This window comes from Macrotis lagotis, chromosome X, assembly GCF_037893015.1.
Source record: "Macrotis lagotis isolate mMagLag1 chromosome X, bilby.v1.9.chrom.fasta, whole genome shotgun sequence".
In the NCBI taxonomy this organism is placed as follows: domain Eukaryota; kingdom Metazoa; phylum Chordata; class Mammalia; order Peramelemorphia; family Peramelidae; genus Macrotis; species Macrotis lagotis.
In genome coordinates, this window is record NC_133666.1 from 429,075,355 (window position 1) to 429,095,686 (window position 20,332).

At 32.9% G+C, this 20,332-nt stretch overlaps 1 protein-coding gene across 3 annotated transcripts in view; it reads left to right on the top strand.

The window, feature by feature from the left end:
- Positions 1-19,502, top strand: part of ST18 (ST18 C2H2C-type zinc finger transcription factor) — an 80,308-nt gene extending 60,806 nt beyond the window's left edge. For all 3 annotated transcript variants that reach the window (XM_074199991.1, XM_074199992.1, XM_074199993.1), the window contains 4 exons: positions 2,578-2,666; positions 14,029-14,132; positions 16,536-16,679; positions 19,362-19,502. In XM_074199991.1, coding sequence (XP_074056092.1) covers positions 2,578-2,666; positions 14,029-14,132; positions 16,536-16,679; positions 19,362-19,502 — 478 coding nt within the window. The remainder of the gene's footprint in view (positions 1-2,577; positions 2,667-14,028; positions 14,133-16,535; positions 16,680-19,361) is intronic.
- The last annotated feature ends 830 nt before the right edge of the window (positions 19,503-20,332 follow it).

A 20,332-nucleotide genomic window follows, 5' to 3' on the forward strand; every position in this document is an offset into this window, starting at 1 on the left:
TCAGGAAAGAAGTCATATTGAGTAGCATTATAGAAATTTGGCAAAGTTATTTTGGACATTTAGTTTAACTCTAAAACTAAAATGTTGGTGCCAGAAAGTAAATTCCTTGTTGATTCAAGCTAAAAGCAATGAAAGCTATGTATAGAAAGTTATATTACTACTGATATTTTTTAAAGCCCTGTTTTTTTGGCAGTTGATTTTCTAAAACTAATTAAATCCTTTATGTTGCATGTGAATCAACATTCTATATAAAGAAACAACATTTGGCAATCAAATGTACTCAATGATATAATCTTGAAAACTTGTCTTCCCAAGATTTGGATTTATAAGTATGCTGTATACATACATATATATATATATATATATATATATATATATGCATATACACACACACACACACACACACACATACACACACACATATACACACACAATCCAGACAAAAACAAACGCATTCATACAGAAGGGAAGTCCAGAGAGGGGAAAATATTTAGGAATTTCACATTAAAATCTAAGTCCTAAATTCTGATGAAACTATATATTCATATGCTGGAACATTAAAATGTGAATGTATATACAATTTCTATGCAATTGTCATCTTTAAAAAGATCCACAGGTAACAGCATATACCATATCTGATATTAATATTGTTTTAGTTTAATAAGAGTCTTTAAAATATTTTTAAAAAATAATATTTAGAAAGTCAAATTCAAGACTATTCTATTAATAAAATTATTAATTTTTCTAGGCAAATGGCTTTCTAAAAACTTATCCTACAAGCATGTTAGTACATATTACTTCAGTTATAGTCGTATCTTCTTTCAAGATAATCCCATAACTCACTACCCTCAAACAAATTTCCTTGGAACTTTTTAACAAAGAGATCATCTTTCCATCAAATGTAAAGGGCTTCCTTTAGAAGTGTAAAATATTCTGGGCAAATCAGTTACTATTTTGGAAGTTAGTCTGGAAAAGGCACAAAATGCCAAGCAGTATACAAAAGGTTGAGACTTCCCTTATTACGGCAATATACTCAATTCTAAAAGGCATTTATACTGCATTGACTCTTTCAATTCACTATGAAACAGCAAATAAGTAGCAATATTATGGACTGCAGATAACCACAACAAAAATAAACCCAAATATACAAATGTAAAGAAGCAGATTGTTTTGAGACAGGTAATCCCTTGTACAAAAAGATTGTTCACATTATTAAGTGGATTTAAATAACCCATTTCTTTAATTCAATTAAATATATTTTCACTTAAAAATAAAACCTATGAATACCTTTTCAGAAACTCATTCTTTGCATAAAACAAAATAAATTTCTACTAATGATGCATAGAAAACAATGTCTGCTAAGAATGCTCAGCATAATTATGGAGAAACCCTGAGAACTAAGAGAATCTGTTTCAAAAGTACACTTCATTTATTTATTTTTTTATAATTTTATGATGCTATGATATAAATAAATGGTTATCTAATTAAAATTAACTGAATATTATCATCTTGTACTATAGCCTCTCTATTTGTATTACCAACAATGTGTTCCAAAAAGATCAAAATCAGTTAAATTTCATATGGCATTTGAAACTGGGATAAATGTCACTTCTGTATTAATTTAGATTATCCTAGAGTTTTCTTAAAATATAATTTCCCAATATTTTGCATTTCATGGAAATTTTCAGGGTTAAGTAGGTTAAATTCTAACAAATCCTATCAAAATGTATTTCAACTTTTTCTTAATATGTTTAAGTTTCTAATTTAGCTTTTTAATTATTAACTTGCATAACTGTAAATTATAAAATAATTGTGGATTAAATATCATAAATTTAATGGATATTTATAACCAAATAATTATGACACATGGAAAACCAAGTTTTGTTTAGTTGTGTGATTAGCACTCTTTAAACAAAATGATAAAAATTAACTGCAAGTTAAAGACTGGTTAATTATAATTTTGCAAACCATGACAATGAAATTGGAAGTTTCATAAAATGACTGTTTTCATATATATAACAAGCAGAATGTCAAGACGATGACAACATTCACAAAGTTCTAGAGTGGTTCCTATTTTTCTTAATTAAATGTTAAATTAAACCCCTAATGTGATAATATTTTATTTTTGTTGTTTTATATAATGTTTGTATTTGAATGACTATGAAGAAAGGTGAAACAAGTGTTTTTATCAGACACTGTCAGATACAATCATACTCACAGAATTTATTCATAGTAAATATATTCATACTTGGTCTATATAGAAAGTAAACTGACAGTTAACAAATAGTGGCTTATAAATAATTTTTACTTTCTACCAAAAGAAATGAAACTTTGGTCATATATGTCAGCTCTCTGTACTTGTATGGTATTCATATGTTTAAAAAATAAAAGTTTTGAAAATTTATGGATTTTTCCCCATAGCTTTTGTAAAAAATAAATTATCACAACAAAAAATGAGCACAGCAACAGTGATAGAATGGCATGACCTTATATCCTGAGAGTATACATAAGAAAATTATAATACAACAAAATAAAATGACTCCATTTTCAAACACTGGCCTAATCTATTTTTCACAGCTTATCTGGATGTCCTTTAAATGCACAAGCCATAAAAAAGGGCAAAGTCTCAGAAGAACTAATGACTATCAAGCTTAAAGCAAGTGGTGGTAAGATAATCTTGGCATCTTTTCTTGGTATCTTTTATCCAATTGGGCTCCTGTTTTATTGAATGGAAAGTTTAGGACTTGCCTCCACAAAGTAAATTTTCCACAATTTTAAATCCAATCCAAATAATAAATATACAAAAAAAACCCCAACTTCTCTCTCTCTCTCTCTCTCTCTCTCTCTCTCTCTCTCTCTCTCTCTCTCTCTCTCTCTTTGTTTATTCACCCCTGGGGGGGGCAGGAAAAGAAAGGCATCGTCATTTGACACAATGGATTCAGGGAAATGCACAGTTAGAAAATACATGGTATTTTTATCCCTCAGGCTCAAGTAGATCATTTTTTTCATGGTAATTCTAGATGAGTTTCAGGTTACCTAAACCATATGTCTATTTTCCAATTGCTGGTCTCCTCTCCTATTTAGGGATGAATCTCTGGTGAATTTTCATCTATTACTGATTCCTGAGTATCTTGTTAGCAAAAGGCCACTTTTTAATGTTATCTTAGACACGTTCTAGTTCCTCAGGAGATAAATCTCCTGAAATGTGTCAGAAACAATGGCAAAGTATTTCTTTTCCTTTGAAAAATTTTGATTATTTTATTGATGGATGAATGGCATAAGGCAGAAAATTACTCTTTGAAATTCTCTGTTACTTCATTTCCCTAGGAAGTATCATTCAATCTTTCTAATTTGAGTGTATGACTGAAAAAAAAGTGGGGAGAGAGAGAGATAGAGTATACAAGAAAAAAAAAGCATTTGAGGAGAATAAAGTGCTTATGTCCTATGGTTTCCCTTCAGAGGCTTTAATTCAACCTATTTGAGAGTTTAACAAAAGCACAGTGAAAGTACCATCTTGGGAGATTTATTTGCCACTTGATATGTACTCATGATAGTCTTATTGAAAGAATTTGTATTACCCATGTAGAGCAAAGAATAGCTTTTGATGCTTAGTGTAGACTCTGTTTAAGGATGCTTAAAAGCTAAATAAATAACACTAAAGGATATAACTAGTCTGTATTTGGTCTATTTATTCTTCAATACTAACCTCACATTCTCTTTCTCTGAGTACATAAAATACATATTTTAAATTATTAATCAAATGTGTACTTAATGATAGTTGATCTATTTTATTTAATTTTATAGAATTTTTCCTGTTTGGTAATATAAAACTATTAAATTCTGAGTCTAAGTACTAGGAAAGGTTAACAGTTTTCCCCTTCAATATATCCAATGGTCTATATTCATTAAAGTCTTTTCCCAAAACCAAAAGAAAGGAGAAATAAATTTTAAACTAAGCACACAAATGACTTGGACCAGAAATATAAAAATATATGTTACATTGGTAAGCCTATAATGAATGAAAAAAGTCTAATAGCACCTCCATGAATGCCTTGAAGAACTAAATTAATAAACCCCCCAGGGTCTTCCTATTCCCTTGAGGATAAACTCCAAATTCTTCTTTTGGTAGCTAAAGTACTTCAAAATGTGGTTCTAGCCTACATTTCTAGCTTTATCATCTATTACTTTCCTTCAAACACTCTGTTCCAGCCCTAGTGACTTATTGACTCTTCTCTACATGATATTTAATAACTTTTCCTGAGTTGTTCCACATGTCTGGAATGTTCTCTCCTCATATTTCTATATATTTCCAACTCTTAGCATCCCTGTCTCTCTTCAGGGTCAAGCTTAAGTATCACCTCTTACATGAGGTGTATCCTGATCCTTCCCCTTCCAGGAAATTATCTTGTAATGACCTTTCATGCAATTTATATTTACCTCTCTTTGTTAATGTAATGGATATTTCTTGAGGACAGAAGCTATTTCAGTTCTTGTCTTTGTACTCCCAAGAACCTAAAACCATACCTGTTATATTGCAAGCATTTAATCCAAGCACTTAATCTCAACTCAGTTTAGTGATAAGGTTAAGAGTCCATTGAAATGTGTGTAAATTAGGATCCAAATTCATGTCTCCTGACAAATCCAAGGATCTGCACTACACTAGTGACTTGATAAATCACTAAACTGAGATTAGATTGCTTGAAATTTACTAATTATGTGACCCAGAGTGAATCATTTCATGACTGTGAGCCTCAGTTTCCCTGTATGTAAATGTTACTTTAGGTAATAGGTTATTACTTCATGGTGATTTATTCAGTTAATATCATTTAGAAAAAGCAACTTTAAAAGGTTACTTATTCTTATATTCAAAAACTCACTGTTTTAAGCTTTACTGCATGTTTCCAAAAATATACTATCTCCATATTTAGCAATGATAAATTTTATGACCTTCAGTCACATCAATAAAATTCTGGTCTTACCTGAGTTAGGGAATCCAGAGAATGCTAATTTAAATTATCAAGAGTATAGAGAGCTAATACATGAGAACAAGTGAAAGATGAAGATCTTACTTTAGAAACATGGAAGCTGAAATCAAATTCTATAAATCATGATAAATATAGATAGAAAGAAAATAGTTGTTCTCTGAATTCCAGTATCTTAGTTGAAAGAGATAAATATAAGAGGACAAGTACAGATCTCATGACCAAGAACTGAAAAAGGTTGGAAATATGTACTCTTTAAAAGAGGAAATAATAGTAATAATAACAAAAACAGCCAGCTTTTGTAATGTACTTTTACAATAGCATATCATTTTATCTTCACAACAACCCTTTGAGGTAAGTGCTATTATTATCTAGGTTTTACAAATGAGGAAACTAACTTAAATGATTTGCCCAGAGCCACAAAGAGGGTAAGAGTCTAAGGTTGGATTTGAAATTCTGTCATCCCCACTCCAGCTCTCTAAACCACTCATCTGCCTCCTTATTTGGATATATTAATGAACTTTACATTTACAAGAGAAATTCTGGAAGCCTATTTTGACCTTGATAATTTATAATAACTTTAACTACACTGTGCTCCAAACTACAATTTGAAATTGAACAAAGCATCAACAATCATTTTTGCAATATCATATGATTTAGAGCTAGAGAATTCTTGGAAATCATTTTGTCCAAATTCTCCATCTTATAGAAGAGCAAACTGAAAATTTAAATAATGGGCCCAAGATCACCTTGGTAGTTCTTCTGGGTCTCCTTCAGGGTCAGTTTGAGACAGAATCTTGGGTTTGTGATTCCATTTGGGGAGTTTTATTGGCAAAGGTACTAGATCAATTTGCCATTTCCTTCTCCAGTTCATTTTATAGATGAGGAAACTGAGGCAAACAGGGTTAAGTGGTTTGTCCAAGGTCATAGAGCTAGTAAGTATCCAAGGCAAAAGCTGAACTCATGAAGATAAGTCTTCTTGACTCTAAACCTGACAGTCTATCCCCTGTGCCATCTAGCTGCCCCATTATTTATTTTCATCATTCCTTCAGAAAGTTATATAATGTGTTAAAGAGATAACATTTTGAGTGTTCAACTGTAAAATATAATAGAATGCTAGAATTAGGGGAAAATAAAAATACCTGAGTTAAAATATCAGAGTAAACATAAAAGATAATGGAAGAATCTCTAAGGGAAGGGATAGATTTACTCCAACATTACACTGATTCTTTTGATGACCGATAAGAAGTAAGAGTTTTATTCTGGGAGTAAACAGAAGTTACTTATGAGATATAATTTCCCAGGAAAAGAGTAAAAATGATTTAATGAAGAGAAGCTCAAGAGACAATATGATTCCACAATGAAAAGGAATAAAGAAAATAGCTTTCTGTGACCTAGAACATAAATTTGCAGAGACAGAAATGAAGGACAATGTGACAAAGACTAAATATAAGAAACTGAGAACAAAAAGGGAAAGAAGAGTTATGATTTAACATGAAGAATTTGAAGATACACAATCACAAAACTTTAATTATATAAAGGAAAGTTTTCTTATATTTTCTATATTTTTAAATTTATGTCCCCCCAAAAAACTTAACTCACCCTAGACCCCAATCAAGCTCTCAGTGATGTGAAAGGTGGATGTTTTTAGCAATTTAACAGCCAAAGAAATCATAAGTAGTCTTCAGCAGAAAACAAAAGATCAGAGAACTAGAGATGCTCCAATTCAATGTCACCTCTAATCCAATCTGTCACCTCATGTGTGATGACAAAATCTCACTAACATGAGATCTTGAATTTGCTGTTGCTCAAATACTTCCAGTGCAGCCAGTTCCCTTCTTGGTCAGAGCTCTAATCATTATGAAATTCTCTCATATACTGAACTGAAGTTTATACTTCTTCAAATACCTGTAGTCAGCTATAGCTTTTCCAGTGAGTATTTTCTATAAACAGCTAAATTTTCCTCAACTTTTTCAGTGCTGCCTCCTGGGGAAAAGTTTCCCCTCACCTTCTTGGTTACAAACTTTTAGACACAATATAGTACTCTGAAAAAAATAATTCAAACAAGTCAATAAACATTTTACTATGTTATGATAATAGTTATGGTAATAATAATAATAATAATAATAGAAAATAGCATTTATGTAGCATTTTAAGGTTTGAATGTCACTATCCAATGTATTTCCTAGCTAACTTAGTAGGGAAGGAACTAGAAGTTAGGGATAAATCAGGGATTGATAGGGGATGGGAATAACTAAAAGGGAAATCTGGAGAAGAAAAAGAATATGTAGAGGTTTAACATGTGTAGAGGTTCAACAAGAAATTGGTCTTTAAAAAGGTGAAGGTGTGCCTCATTATTAGAGAAAGAAGGAAAGGTAAAGAGAATAGGAAATGATATCAAGGGATTTTGAAATTAAGGGGACTCGGGAAAAAAAAGAGGTCATAATGAAGAGCCTCCAATTATTTTAGCAAAGGGGTAAAGTCCTCATCTGACAGGGAAGTTTAAAGAGGAGTTTAGAATATCGACTTAATGAGAACTGAGACAGGAAATCAATTAGGGAGGGGAAAAAAGTATTGCCTTGCTGCAATGAGGGTCCACTTGAAGCTATAGAACATGAATTGTGTACCAAATCAGTACCAATAACCTCCAATACCACTAAGCAGCATTCTGAAATAGATGGTGGAAGTAATCCAGGCCTAGGACTTGGCAAAGGATAAGCTTTTTTTTAATGCTTTTGCAAGGCAAATGGGGTTAAGTGGCTTGCCCAAGGCCACACAGCTAGGTAATTATTAAGTCTCTAAGACAGGATTTGAACCCAGGTACCCCTGACTCCAAGGTCTGTGCCTTATCCACTATGCCACCTAGCCACCCCCAAAGGATAAACTTTGAGAGGATCTGAGAACAAGAGATTTGAGAACAGCAAAGTTAATTAGCAGATCAAGATTGGGAAGAGAAGAAAGTGAAATCAGAGAAAAGGTGATGGTCAGAGAAAGGATTGAAAATAGAGGTATTGTGAATTTCAAAGAGAACAAAGAATAGGTTTAGAGTGGGTGAAGATTAGAAAGAAATGGAATGATAGAAAGTTATGGTAAGTTAAATGAATTTTGCTCAGTTAAAAAAATGTAACACTTGAGACATGCATGATCATCCAAAACCTGTGTATAGCTGAGGTGGAAAGGTCATGGTTTTTAAATGATTGAAAAAGTAGATTAGGGAGTTTGACAGAGCATTATTAATATGGTTGTTGAAGTCTAATATAAGGGAAAGAGTTTAGTAAAAAAAAAAAAAGGATCCAAGTGCTGAACTTCATAAAAAAATCAGGAAAAATAATTTCCAGGGAGTTAGTATTTAACAGGGGCAGCTAGGTGGCACAGTATATATAGTGCTCTGGTCCTGGAGTCAGAAAGACTCATCTTTATGAATTCAACCCTGTTTGCCTCAGTTCCTCAACTGCAAATGTGATGGAGAAGGAAATGTCAAAGCATTCCAGTATCTTTGCCAGGAAAACATCAAATAATGTCACAAAAAGTCAGACAACTGAAATGACTGATCAGCAAAAACAAGAACATAAAACTATTGTGTTTGGATAGGGTAGAAAATTCACATCAGTAAAAATCAAAATAGGAAAGGTTCTTGAGTGCTGAAAGCAAAGGGAGAGACTAAAGCGGCATATGGAACACAAGGAATATTCTCACTTCCCAGCAAGAACCAATACTTATTTCAGGGCGGGAGTGGGGAGAGGGATGTTTAGTGACAGGGTAGGGATGTTTAGTAGAGATAGGACAGAGATTCAGTATCATCTTAAGGGAACCAGGTTTCAATGAGAACAAGTAGATAAGTGTGATAGAAAGAAATCCAGAACAAAGAAATTAATCACTTTGGAACAGGAATGTCGGAGGGCATAGTGATGAACATATTGGAGTGGGATATGGTTATGATAGAGATGAAGAAGATATAAATTAGAGAATAGGAGTCAGAAATTGAGAATAGTTGCTTATAGGCAATGATTGAGTAACTCAGGGACAAAGAAAGTAACAGGTGGTGAGAGTTTGTTAGTTTGGGTAACATATGAAAAACAATGCCCCATCCCAGAGTGATGTTCTTACCAGACAAGGGCCAGAAGTTCATTCTTAATCACCCTACTTGTTCCTCCTTGCTTATTGGACAGAAGGAGAGGACCCAGTATTATAGCTGGGGTTAAAAGAAGAAACAGAGCCTGGATCTAGATTTCATCACTTGTTTCTCTAGACCTAGAAGGGGGATGGTGGGCTGGTAATATTGGATCCAGGTACCATGTGCTGTCACAGAGAGTGCTAGAAAGACACAGAATCACCCCAATCCTTTCTCAGAACTAGAGATAATATTCCAGATATAATCTAAACAGTAGAGAGGACAGTAAAAATATTGTTGTTAATATTGGATTGCATCTGAATTTAGCTGTATCTCAATCTTCATAATCCTATTTATGTGGTTTTCTTGGCAAAGATATTGGAATGGTTTGCCATTTCCTTCACCAGGTTTCCCATTTTACATTTGAGAAAACTGATGCAAACAGAAAGTAGGTGACTTGCCTGGGGGTCATACCACTAGTAAGTGTCTGAAGCTGGATTTGAACTCCAGTCCTCCTGACTCTAGGACACTCTATCTACTACATCACCTTGTAAAATTATTAATACCAACATTGATTTGTATATTATATGACTATAAAAATGGAATACCACATTCTCTCAGAAAAACTAGAATTTTGAATGATCATAGGCTAAAGGAAAAATTAATGATGGTTGTAATTATGTAGATGTCAATATATTGCCACTGTGATTTATACCTTTGAATTGACACAAATGACATAGAATCATAACTCTAGACCATAAAAAGGTGTTGAGTCTAACTCCTCATGACCCCATTTGATATTTTCTTGGCAAAAATACTAGAGTATTTTGCCATTTTCTTCTCTAGTTCATTTTACAGATGAGAAGACTTAAGCACACAGAGTCATATAGCTAAATAAACATCCTATGTGGAATTTGAACTCAGGTCCTTCTGCCTCCAAGACTAGCACTCTATGTCACCTCTGCCCCTAAAAAAACAAACAAAAAAAAACACAACACTTTCCAGGTCAATTAGTGCAAACCTGTCATTATACAAATGAGAATACTAAGAATAAGACAGGTTATGATTTACCCATAGTCACAGAGATAGTAAATGACAAATAGGACTTGAATCACAAGTCTAATGCTCTTCTAATTGTATCATAATACAATCCTAAAATGTAGATGTAGAAAAAGAAAGGACCCAGTCATGTAACAAAGGTGAGGGGAAACAAGTGGACACATCTAATGTTACATTAGTAACTATAAAGTATCTAGTATATTGGGGATTTTAAGAAAAGAGAGACAAGAATTATAGGAGATGAGAAAGCAAATTGGTAATCTGTAACTCTACTACCATTGGTGCAACCTGACATTGTACTTTTTCTAACAAGCTTCTATTTCACACTGATGATTCATATTGAGTTTATAACCAACTAATACCTTCAGGTCTTTCTCACATTTGCTGCCTAAAAGGCATGTCCTACCATGGAATTTCTAAAGGAGGAATGTATAATTTTGCTAACTTGTGGGGAGGACTTGTGTTGAAAAGTACAGGAAATCAATAAAGAGAAAGAAGTCCCACAGGGGAGAGTGTGTGTGTGTGTGTGTGTGTGTGTGTGTGCTTATGTCTGTGAGTGTGGGTATGGGTGGGTGGATGTTTTAAGTAATAATAGGATCAAATAACATGTTAGATTTAAACATTCAATGCTTTCTATGTATTTTATGTCTAAATTAAGCTATTATTAGCAATTTTTGCAGAGAGAGGATCTGTGATTTCATTAAAATTTCCGCCAAAGAATATCCCTACCTTCATCCACAAGGCAACTTTCTTTCTACAAAAAGTTCCCTAGGGTACTGAAAAGTTAGGTTACTTACCCCAAAACACAACATCATAAGGTATAAGAGGAAAGTTTTTGAACACAGGCCTTTTTTTGCCTCTCAGGTCAGCTCTCTATCCATGGTGCCACACTGCCTCTTATTTATTATTATTATTATTATTATTATTATTATTATTATTATTTATCATAATCATCATCATTATGTGAAAGTGAATGGTATTAAGTAGGACTGGAAAGGTAGGTTGGTGCTAGATTCTAGAGTGACTTAAATGCCAATCCCTCCTAACATTTTATTTTAACCTCCAGTGGGAAGCAGGAGAATGATTTTATCCAATCTGTGCACTGGGACATATTTGGAGAAAGAAGTCAATGAAAATTTCAGTATAAATGCGATCTCTATTTGATGCCATCTTTTACTTCAATGTCAGTTATCAATGGTGATTTAATTTATTCCAGTCCTCTTGGTTTATAACTTTTCCTCATCTACAGGCATTGAAAAGCAGCCTAATTTGACCAAAGCCCATACACTTCAAAGTGAGGGTGCCTAGCAATACCAAAACTAAGCATCATCATTCTCTCTCTGACTTTAGAGAGAGATACCGGGTAATTGTCTCAGGTTGCAAAAATTTCTTCAGCTATATGTAACCAGCAAAATATATTCATCCTCTTCTTTCTCTTCAATATTTCAAAAATATTTCCTTCATTTGCAAGCACACCTTCCACTAGAGCAGATTTTAAATTTCTCTTTCTCATAGATAGTTTCAAGAGTGTGTTTCATGAGTTAATCACCTGGTCCCCAAATTCTAGTTAAGAATCTCTTTGAATTTGTGTAGTAAATCCATCACTAGATCCTTAATTAAAGGATTTGCCCTGCTTAGAAGGATTTAATGTAGATTATATTCCACTAGCAAAGCCTTCAAGAATTCAGGATCATCTCCATCCATCAGTCAATCAATAAACATTTCTTATATAGATTTGTATGTACTGTGCTGGAACTGGAGATGATAATAATGATAACAATAGCAGCATCTGATAGTTATATAGCACTTATTATGTGTCAGGCACTAACTAAGCACCTCATAATTATTTCATTTTATCCTTGAAACAATTTTGAGAGATAATTGTTAGTATTATCCTCACTTTACCGATAAGGAAACTGAGGCAAACAAAGGTGAAGTGACATGACAAGATTACACAGTTAGGTTTCTGAAATCATATTTGAACTCAGGACTTCCAGGTTCCAGACTTGACTCTCTAACCATAAATGCCTCTAAGGGAGACAGTCCTTGCCCTTGAGGAATTTATAGTCTTCTGGTGGAATATAATAAAAGATACATACAAAATAATACACAGTGATGAGGGGAGTGCTAACAATGAGAAAAGGCTACCCCTAAAGGTCCCTGGCATAAAGAGTTGTGGGTGGTATTTCCAAGAAGTGGAATAGAGGGAAAGGAACACAGAATAAATATGGTTGAATGGGAAAAAGCAAATAAGCTAATTTGATTGATGCGGAGAGATCATGAAGGGAGTAATGTCATAAACCTGAAAAGATAAGCTGAAGCCAGATTGGGAAGGATATTAAATGCATTGAAAGAAGAGACAGTTATATTTTAAACAATAGACATTGGTAAGTCACAGAAGCTCCATGCCATGAAGAGGCTCTTTTGAGAAGAATATACCTTTTAAATAATATTTTTCTGCTATGTTCATCCTGAGTCTATTAAAAATATCCTTTGTTCTTGATACTTCCCATCTTACTGTTCTCCCTTAATTTCAACCAAAATGAAAGAAATCCTCTTCCTAGTGGGTAGCTCCTAAAGTGTCTCCCTTAAATCCTATTTTTAACCTAATTAAGTACTCAATTTTGCAATTTCCAATCATATTGCAATTACCTAGGTGGCAAACATTTTCATTAGTCAGATCATAATCATTCTTTTATGAGCCTTTCATCTATTGCTTTTTCCCTAATAAATGATTAATAACTATACTGATTCTATGCTAAAATACAACTATCAACAGTTGTAGGGGTTTTCCTTGTTGTTATTTTGTTTGTTGTTATCCTAAATCAGGGAAAACATTTTCAAGGGATTTTGTTCTAATGATTCTTAATGATGTTTTTAAACAATTTAAACACTCAAAATATATACAATGAACATAAAAAACCCTTCATTTCATCACAAGCAGTGTGCATCAAGTTGGAAAGGGAATTTGGAGCCAGATAGATTGAAGATCAAGCTAAAGAATTTAGACTATATCTTAAAATATTGGTCTTCCTGAAATTAACCTTAAGGATGAAATAAGCTCCCATTTATCCAGATTCCAGAGAACCAAAAAGCTCAATTAGCCAGATTACTTAGAGGAACAAAATTCCTCAGTTTCTTTAAAGGTGGAAAGAGAGAACCAAGACAAAACAAATGATGAATAAACCCACCAAATTTATATACTTTTTAAAAAAAACAATTTTTTTAAAAAATTGAGCCTTAAATTGGTGCCTAAAACCTTTGTAGCAGAGCAAAAGTTGTAACAGAAAAATTAGATGAAGTTAAATGAGTATTACTAATTAAGGTTAAAGGGTAGGTCTGGGTAGATTCAGCCCAGTCTCCAATATCATGGTTGTATATAGGGATAAATGGTGTTCACAATGACAGTTCTGAAGACCTTCAAGGTATTGGAATGCCTCTTGAATCTTTGAATATTAAATTATGTCCAGCATAGTCCAATATTAAATGTATTTTAAAATTAGTCATCTATATAAGTTATAAAAGGAATCATTAAGCTAACTAAAAATTCCATGTCAGAATACTTTTTCACTGACAATTTTAGGTGCCTGAGAGAATGCCAAACTTCTTACCAAAAAAAAAATACATTATGCAACTCCTATTGCCCAATATTACCCCCTTCCCAGATAGATAGATAGATAGATAGATAGATAGATAGATAGACAGACAGATAGATGGATAGATATTGTTTTTCCTATCAAAACTCAACAGTTCCCATTAAGATGCTAAGTTTCATGGGGAATGCATGTATTTTAGGTTTGCTTAGTTTTATATTGTTCAGATAGTTTCATGTGTGCACATTTTTGCTCTTACCTTCAACTGTCTGCCTCTTCACAGGTTTAGAGAGTGATGAGGAAATTAGGCATTTGGATGAGGAAATAAAGGAACTGAATGAATCCAACCTTAAAATTGAAGCAGACATGATGAAACTCCAGACCCAGGTAAAATAATTTTTAAAAAATTTTAATAAGAATTAGCATATAGAGAGATATTCTCCATAGGAATCAGAGTACAAATATCTGAATGCTGAAATGAGCATATTAATAAATTAAATTTTTGACTGCTACATTTAAAATTTTATCTTTTAAGTAAATGTTTGGAAAAACAGAAAGGCATTTATTTTCTGGTAAAATCTTTGATTTTGAGAGATAACACTAAAACAAGAAAGAGCACAGAATTTGAAGTCAAAAGACCTAGATTCAAAATTCTACTCTCTCTGACAAAAGGCAAATAACTTCAATTCTCGTCCTCTTTATTTCTATTTAAATAACATCTGCATTATTTACCTTAAGGGGTATTGTAAATAAAGTATACAAAAATGTTTATGGTTATTATTAAACTGGTAAGTACTATATCCAAGTGATTCCTTTTTTTATTGATCTGGTATCCTGGAGACTTCTTCAGTCATCTCTTCTTCTATTCATCAACTATTGATTAAACAGCATAATTAATTGACCCCCCCCACTGCATGGGAATTATTTTAAAGATAACAGAGATAAGGTTCATGACCTCTTTGATCCTATGATTCAACAGAATATGACACATGCACATCTGTAATCTATAATAATAATCATGCAGAAGAAATTTTTCAAACTAATAATAATGATAATAAGTAAGACTGACAGTCCATCTTCTGGAAGAGAGATATTCTACATAGACCAAGAGAAAATCATGCTGAAAACAATTACATACCTAACCTGATAATCCATATGATTTTTATAAATTAACTTTTAAACACCAAAAATATCAGGCTTGTCAATTGTGTCAATTGATATGTTTTTATAAATTTACCACAATTTACTACAATTTCTCCAAACCATGCAAATGCACATTAAATAAAAATAATTACAATGATATTATCATTTTACTTTGGAATTAAAGTTTTCATTTTATAATCTCTAATATGTACAAATGTACTGTATCAATTGATGTTTCTTGGTCCTTCAATATAGTCTTTATATCTTTCTTTCTATTAAGTAATTTCCTTTCCAATATAACCATTCTGTGATTTTATATTATTTCATAAGGGAAAAAAATAAACCTGAGTCTCCATGAAAACAAAGATGGTTATCTTATCCAAACTTTGCATCTATCTCAGGCAATAATAATAAAAGATATGTTTTAAAGTTTATAAAATCACTGCAAAGTAATTCAAGTCAACAAGTACTTACTATGTGCCAGACATTTTAGAAGATAATGCTGATACAAAGAAAACAGTCCCTCTCCCAAAAGAGGTTTTCCTTTCCTTTTTTTAATCATACTTTCAAGTAGAGAATAAAAGTATTATTATACAGTATTCATTTCCCATATGAAGACACTAAAGTAACATAAGTAAATGACATGCACGTGTTCATATCAGATTCTGAACATAAATGACTTTCAGATTTCCTCTTTCTATTACATCACACAATATATCAATAGTCCTTGTTTAATACTGATGTCACTTGAATTGAATTGAAATCATTCTCAGTTCAAACTCTAAAGCTTAGATATCCTGCCCATGCAATCCCACGTTGCCACTCAGTCCTATATGTTTTCTACCCATTGTTCAAAAGCAATTAGATTGCACATTACACAGAACATTGGACCTGGAGTTAGGAAAACCTGACCATCCTCCTGTAGTGTTATCCTGGGCAATTCATTTAACTTCCCTCTGCCTCAGTTTCTCATCCATAAAATGGAAATAACAATATCAATTATATATCTCACAGTTATTAGGAGGATAAAATAAATGTTTGAGGCCAAATTTGAATTTATATTTTTGACTCCAGGTCTATTACCACCTAGCTACTTCTTGAGCCTGGAATGCTATTTGTAATCCTAAAATGCTATATAAATGCTAGATACTATTTTTATTACTAAGTAATCTATAAATACTGTCTTCTAATTTAGAAATAGAAGCCTTTCACAGAATTTTTAGTACCATTGCCTTCAACAAATCAGAAGGGTCACTGGGAAAAGCAAAAAAGGAAGAATATATAATCTCTTGCTTGCTCCCTCTTCTCATCTCAGATTTTCTCATAACCCCTGTTGTCCTGCATTTTGAAAATTGGGAGTTTGATCCATCTGAAATCAAGATTATGCTCACCTACATAACAGGGCATAATCTCAGATCTGTTAAATGTGATTTTGTGTGCAACATCAGCAGATTAGTTCAAAAATAAAGTGACTACCTTGTCCTATCTTGAGCTTCTGCAAGAGTGTGGTAAATATCTTTTTAAATCTGTAACTAAGGATTATATTACCTTGGCACCTCTTACAGTCTAATCCTTTTTCTTGTTGGAGATAAACCTTGTATGTTCCTTTTCAAGTTCCAATTTCTCAACCTGTCATTTCCATTTTAGATCACATCTATGGAGAGCAATTTAAAAACAATAGAAGAAGAAAACAAACTTATAGAACAGAACAATGAGAGCCTGTTGAAGGAATTGGCTGGCCTGAGCCAAGCACTCATCTCAAGTCTTGCCGACATTCAGCTTCCACAGATGGTAAATATTAGTCCCAAAACTTTGCCTCCTCCATTGTCGGTGATGGCAACAATGTTAATTCATAACTAAGAACAAGGCTGCCTCTGAGTAAAATTTCAGCTTTCAGGAATCTAGTTCAGTAATCAGAGAGCTACTTGACATATTTTCATAATTTTCTCACCCTCCATTAATCCCTCTCACTGTGAACTTAATAACTATCTATTGTTATAAATATTATCATGGTTAAAGCTTTCTGATACCAGTAAAAAAATACCTCTTAAGTGAATGAGATTATGTGAAGTTAATTTTTAAACTATAAATGCAAGTGGGAAAGAAAAGGTCTTATTGAATGTAAAATAAGATTCAGAGAGTGATAGGGAAGTTTGAGATTATTCCTTTTTTATTCAATAAAAAGGGCACAATACAATATTGCCAGTAGCTCTCCTTTCAGCAATGAAAATCCTACAATTCCAATCCAAGGATTATGATTCTCTTAACACAAATTCTATCTGAAAAAATCACAGAAGGAAGTCAAAATTCTATGACTGTTGTCTTTAAATTGGATACTTTAAAATAATCTGCAGCTACTTACTTCTCCAAGACTTGGCTGATGCATTTGGTGAATAGCCAGGAAGTGACAGTTTCCTAGGAAAATTTTCTTGTAACATATTATCCCTTTGTTTCCAGCACCAAACGCACAGATCTATGACGTCACTTTTAACTAACTCAAATAGAAATAAAAGAGTTCTACACACTGATCTAAAGTTTAAGAGTTTACCAAAAAAAAAAAAAAAAAGCTAACAGAATGAAAAACTGCTTCCTCTTCTATTTATAAAACTCATACATAAAATTACTTAGGTACTTAAGCTTTTCGACCTACAAAGTAGTTATTGGACTTCCCAATATCCCAAATCAAGCCTGTGTCTGCAGGAAACACTTAAGGCATAACAATTATGAAGCTCTACAGAAAAATAATTAAATGTGAATCTTCATTATTACAAAATTCTGGAGGCAGTGTGCAAATATAATGAAGTTTTTAAAGATGGGGGAGGGGAGGAAGCATTCTATATAATCTATAAATGTAATATTTATATTACTTTAATTAATATATTTAAACCACATATATATTTTAAAAGAGTATATATGTATACATATATTTATATCTTTTTAAAACCCTCAATAGCTCATATATGCCAGTGTTGACCTATCAGAATGCCTTCCCTGAAATCAATTTTTTTCATTTTTCCTATTTCCTTTAAAAAGAAGCCTTCCCCAGAATTTTTAGTATCATTGCCTACAACAAATCAGAAGGGTCACTGGAAAAAGCAAAAAGGAAGAATATATAATCTGTTGCTTTCTCCCTCTTCTCATCTCAGATTTTCTCATAACCCCTGTTGTCCTATATTTTGAAAAAGTACAACCTAATTAAAGAATCAAATGATTTTGTATTTTCCCCCATTTTAAAAGGGAAAAATATCAACTTCAAATTTACTTCCATCTAGAATGTAACCCTATTCTTGACCAATTCTAAGACGATACTCTATATAAAATCTTATATGATATCCCTTGATCCAAAGGAGGGGAGGCAAAAAGGAATGTTATTAAAAAGGAAAGAAACTTTTAATTTTTGACCATCTTTAAAACAGTTCCTGATTTTTCTTAATTTTTTTGGCAGTATCACTTATTAACCATACCACTGCTATTTCAGATTTCTATTACATCTTTTCTTTTTGTTCACACTCCAAGGTCAATGTGACTTACTTTTTAAATGCTCTACAAATAAATATCAATATCTCCACTTTCTAAGTAGGGAAAACAAATAGGTATAGGAAGGTGAAGTGATTTTTCTAAGAATAACCCTTAATAACATTAATACCAAAGCAGAGATTGGAGATTTATTACTACAATACACTCATCATATTCATCTACTTTATCTAGGCACACAATCATCAGTATCTCAAAAGTTAAGAAAGCTTTTCTTCTCTGGAAATGATAACAATAATAATGATAATTAACCTGTACAACAGTGTGGAATTTTGACTTTCAAATTACTTCCACAACTGCTATCTCTTTTGATCCTTAAACTGTGGAAAATAGAGTATGTGTCCCCATGTGGAGAAACTGAAGCAAGATAGGTTTAATACTTTGCCAACTGTCACACAGGTAGTTAATAAAAAAAAAAAAGATGGAATGCTACCTAATTCTCCTGGCCCTAAGCCATGTATTGCTGAAGAAGCTGGCTGGTCTAAGATAAGCCCTCATTTTTGGCTTCTAAAAATGGTATGTGTGAGATCAAATTTTTTCCTATTTTGTTGGAAGGAACTCCCCTGTCATTTTGCAGCTTATTTCAAAGATGCTTATCATGCCTTTTTTTTTCTGTTTTGAAAAATCAATCCAGTAGCCAGTCACATCTTGCTACTCTAAATTGGCTGACAATGTACTTTACCATACAATCAAGTTACATTAATCCAATTAAGCTCCCCCCACCCCGTATAAAATGAGCAGATGAGTCCCACCACACACCCAATCACTCTTCCACACCCCTAAATTCCTAATGGTAATTTGGGTCTCTGCCAGTCTTGGTGACCTTAAGTTTCCCACTCACTAGACTAGATTATTGCTTCACTGTTACCCTTATTTAACATACCTTGTGAATCGGTCTGAGCTTCTGTGATTGGTATAATATGTTTTGTCTTCATTTAGGGACCAATCAGTGAGCAGAATTTCGAAGCATATGTAAATACACTCACAGACATGTACAGCAATCTGGAGCGGGACTATTCCCCGGAATGCAAAGCTCTGTTGGAAAGTATCAAACAGGCAGTGAAGGGTATCCATGTGTAGGATGTGAGAGCTGCCGGGCAACAGAAATTACTAACAGCAGTCAACTCCAGATGGATCTGTTAGGGGGTTCGTGTACTGCTAAGGCGTATAGGTTGCCGTGCTGCATTTACAATTGCAACATTGCACTATTTTTTTCCCCAGCTGACTTAAAAATAAGGAAAGAAAAACATGATCGACTATTTGGGTTAACAGCGATGCACTCAATTAGTATTCTTTATTTATTTTACTATGTGTGTCTTTTATTCCTTTCTTTGCACTTTTTTATGTAAAGCATATGTAAAAAGTGTGTGACTATTTTTTATATTTTTATTTATTTCTAATCAAAGATTTTTTTATCTTTTAACAGCATTTTACAACCTGCCATATTTTTACAAATGTGTTTATTAATTTATTTTCCAATGGGATTTTAAATAGACTGAAAAGTTACTCTGTAAACTTAATAACTTGCTGGGTTTGTACGGAAAAATAAACATAACAAAAAAAAATGTGTGAAAGAACCAGTTACCTAAAGGAGTGGTCTGTGGTCTAGTTTGATTTTCATTGCATACTGCTTTCTTTTCAATGACTTTGTATTGAAAAAGTTTGAGGTCATTATAATATTGGAGGAGGACAGCGTGTAAAGAGAAATGCTGCCCACTAGTGGGAAAACTCGCACTCCTAAAAGCACAGTATGCTGGAAACCAGCATGTTAGCAATAATGAAATATAGCAATCAGCAAAGCATTTGAAGTGGCTGTGTGGTTTTTAGTCTATATGTATTCTTATGATTTAAATTTTTTAATGAAGTTCAAAGAATTATTTTAATGATAGAGCTGTTTTTGTTTTATTGTT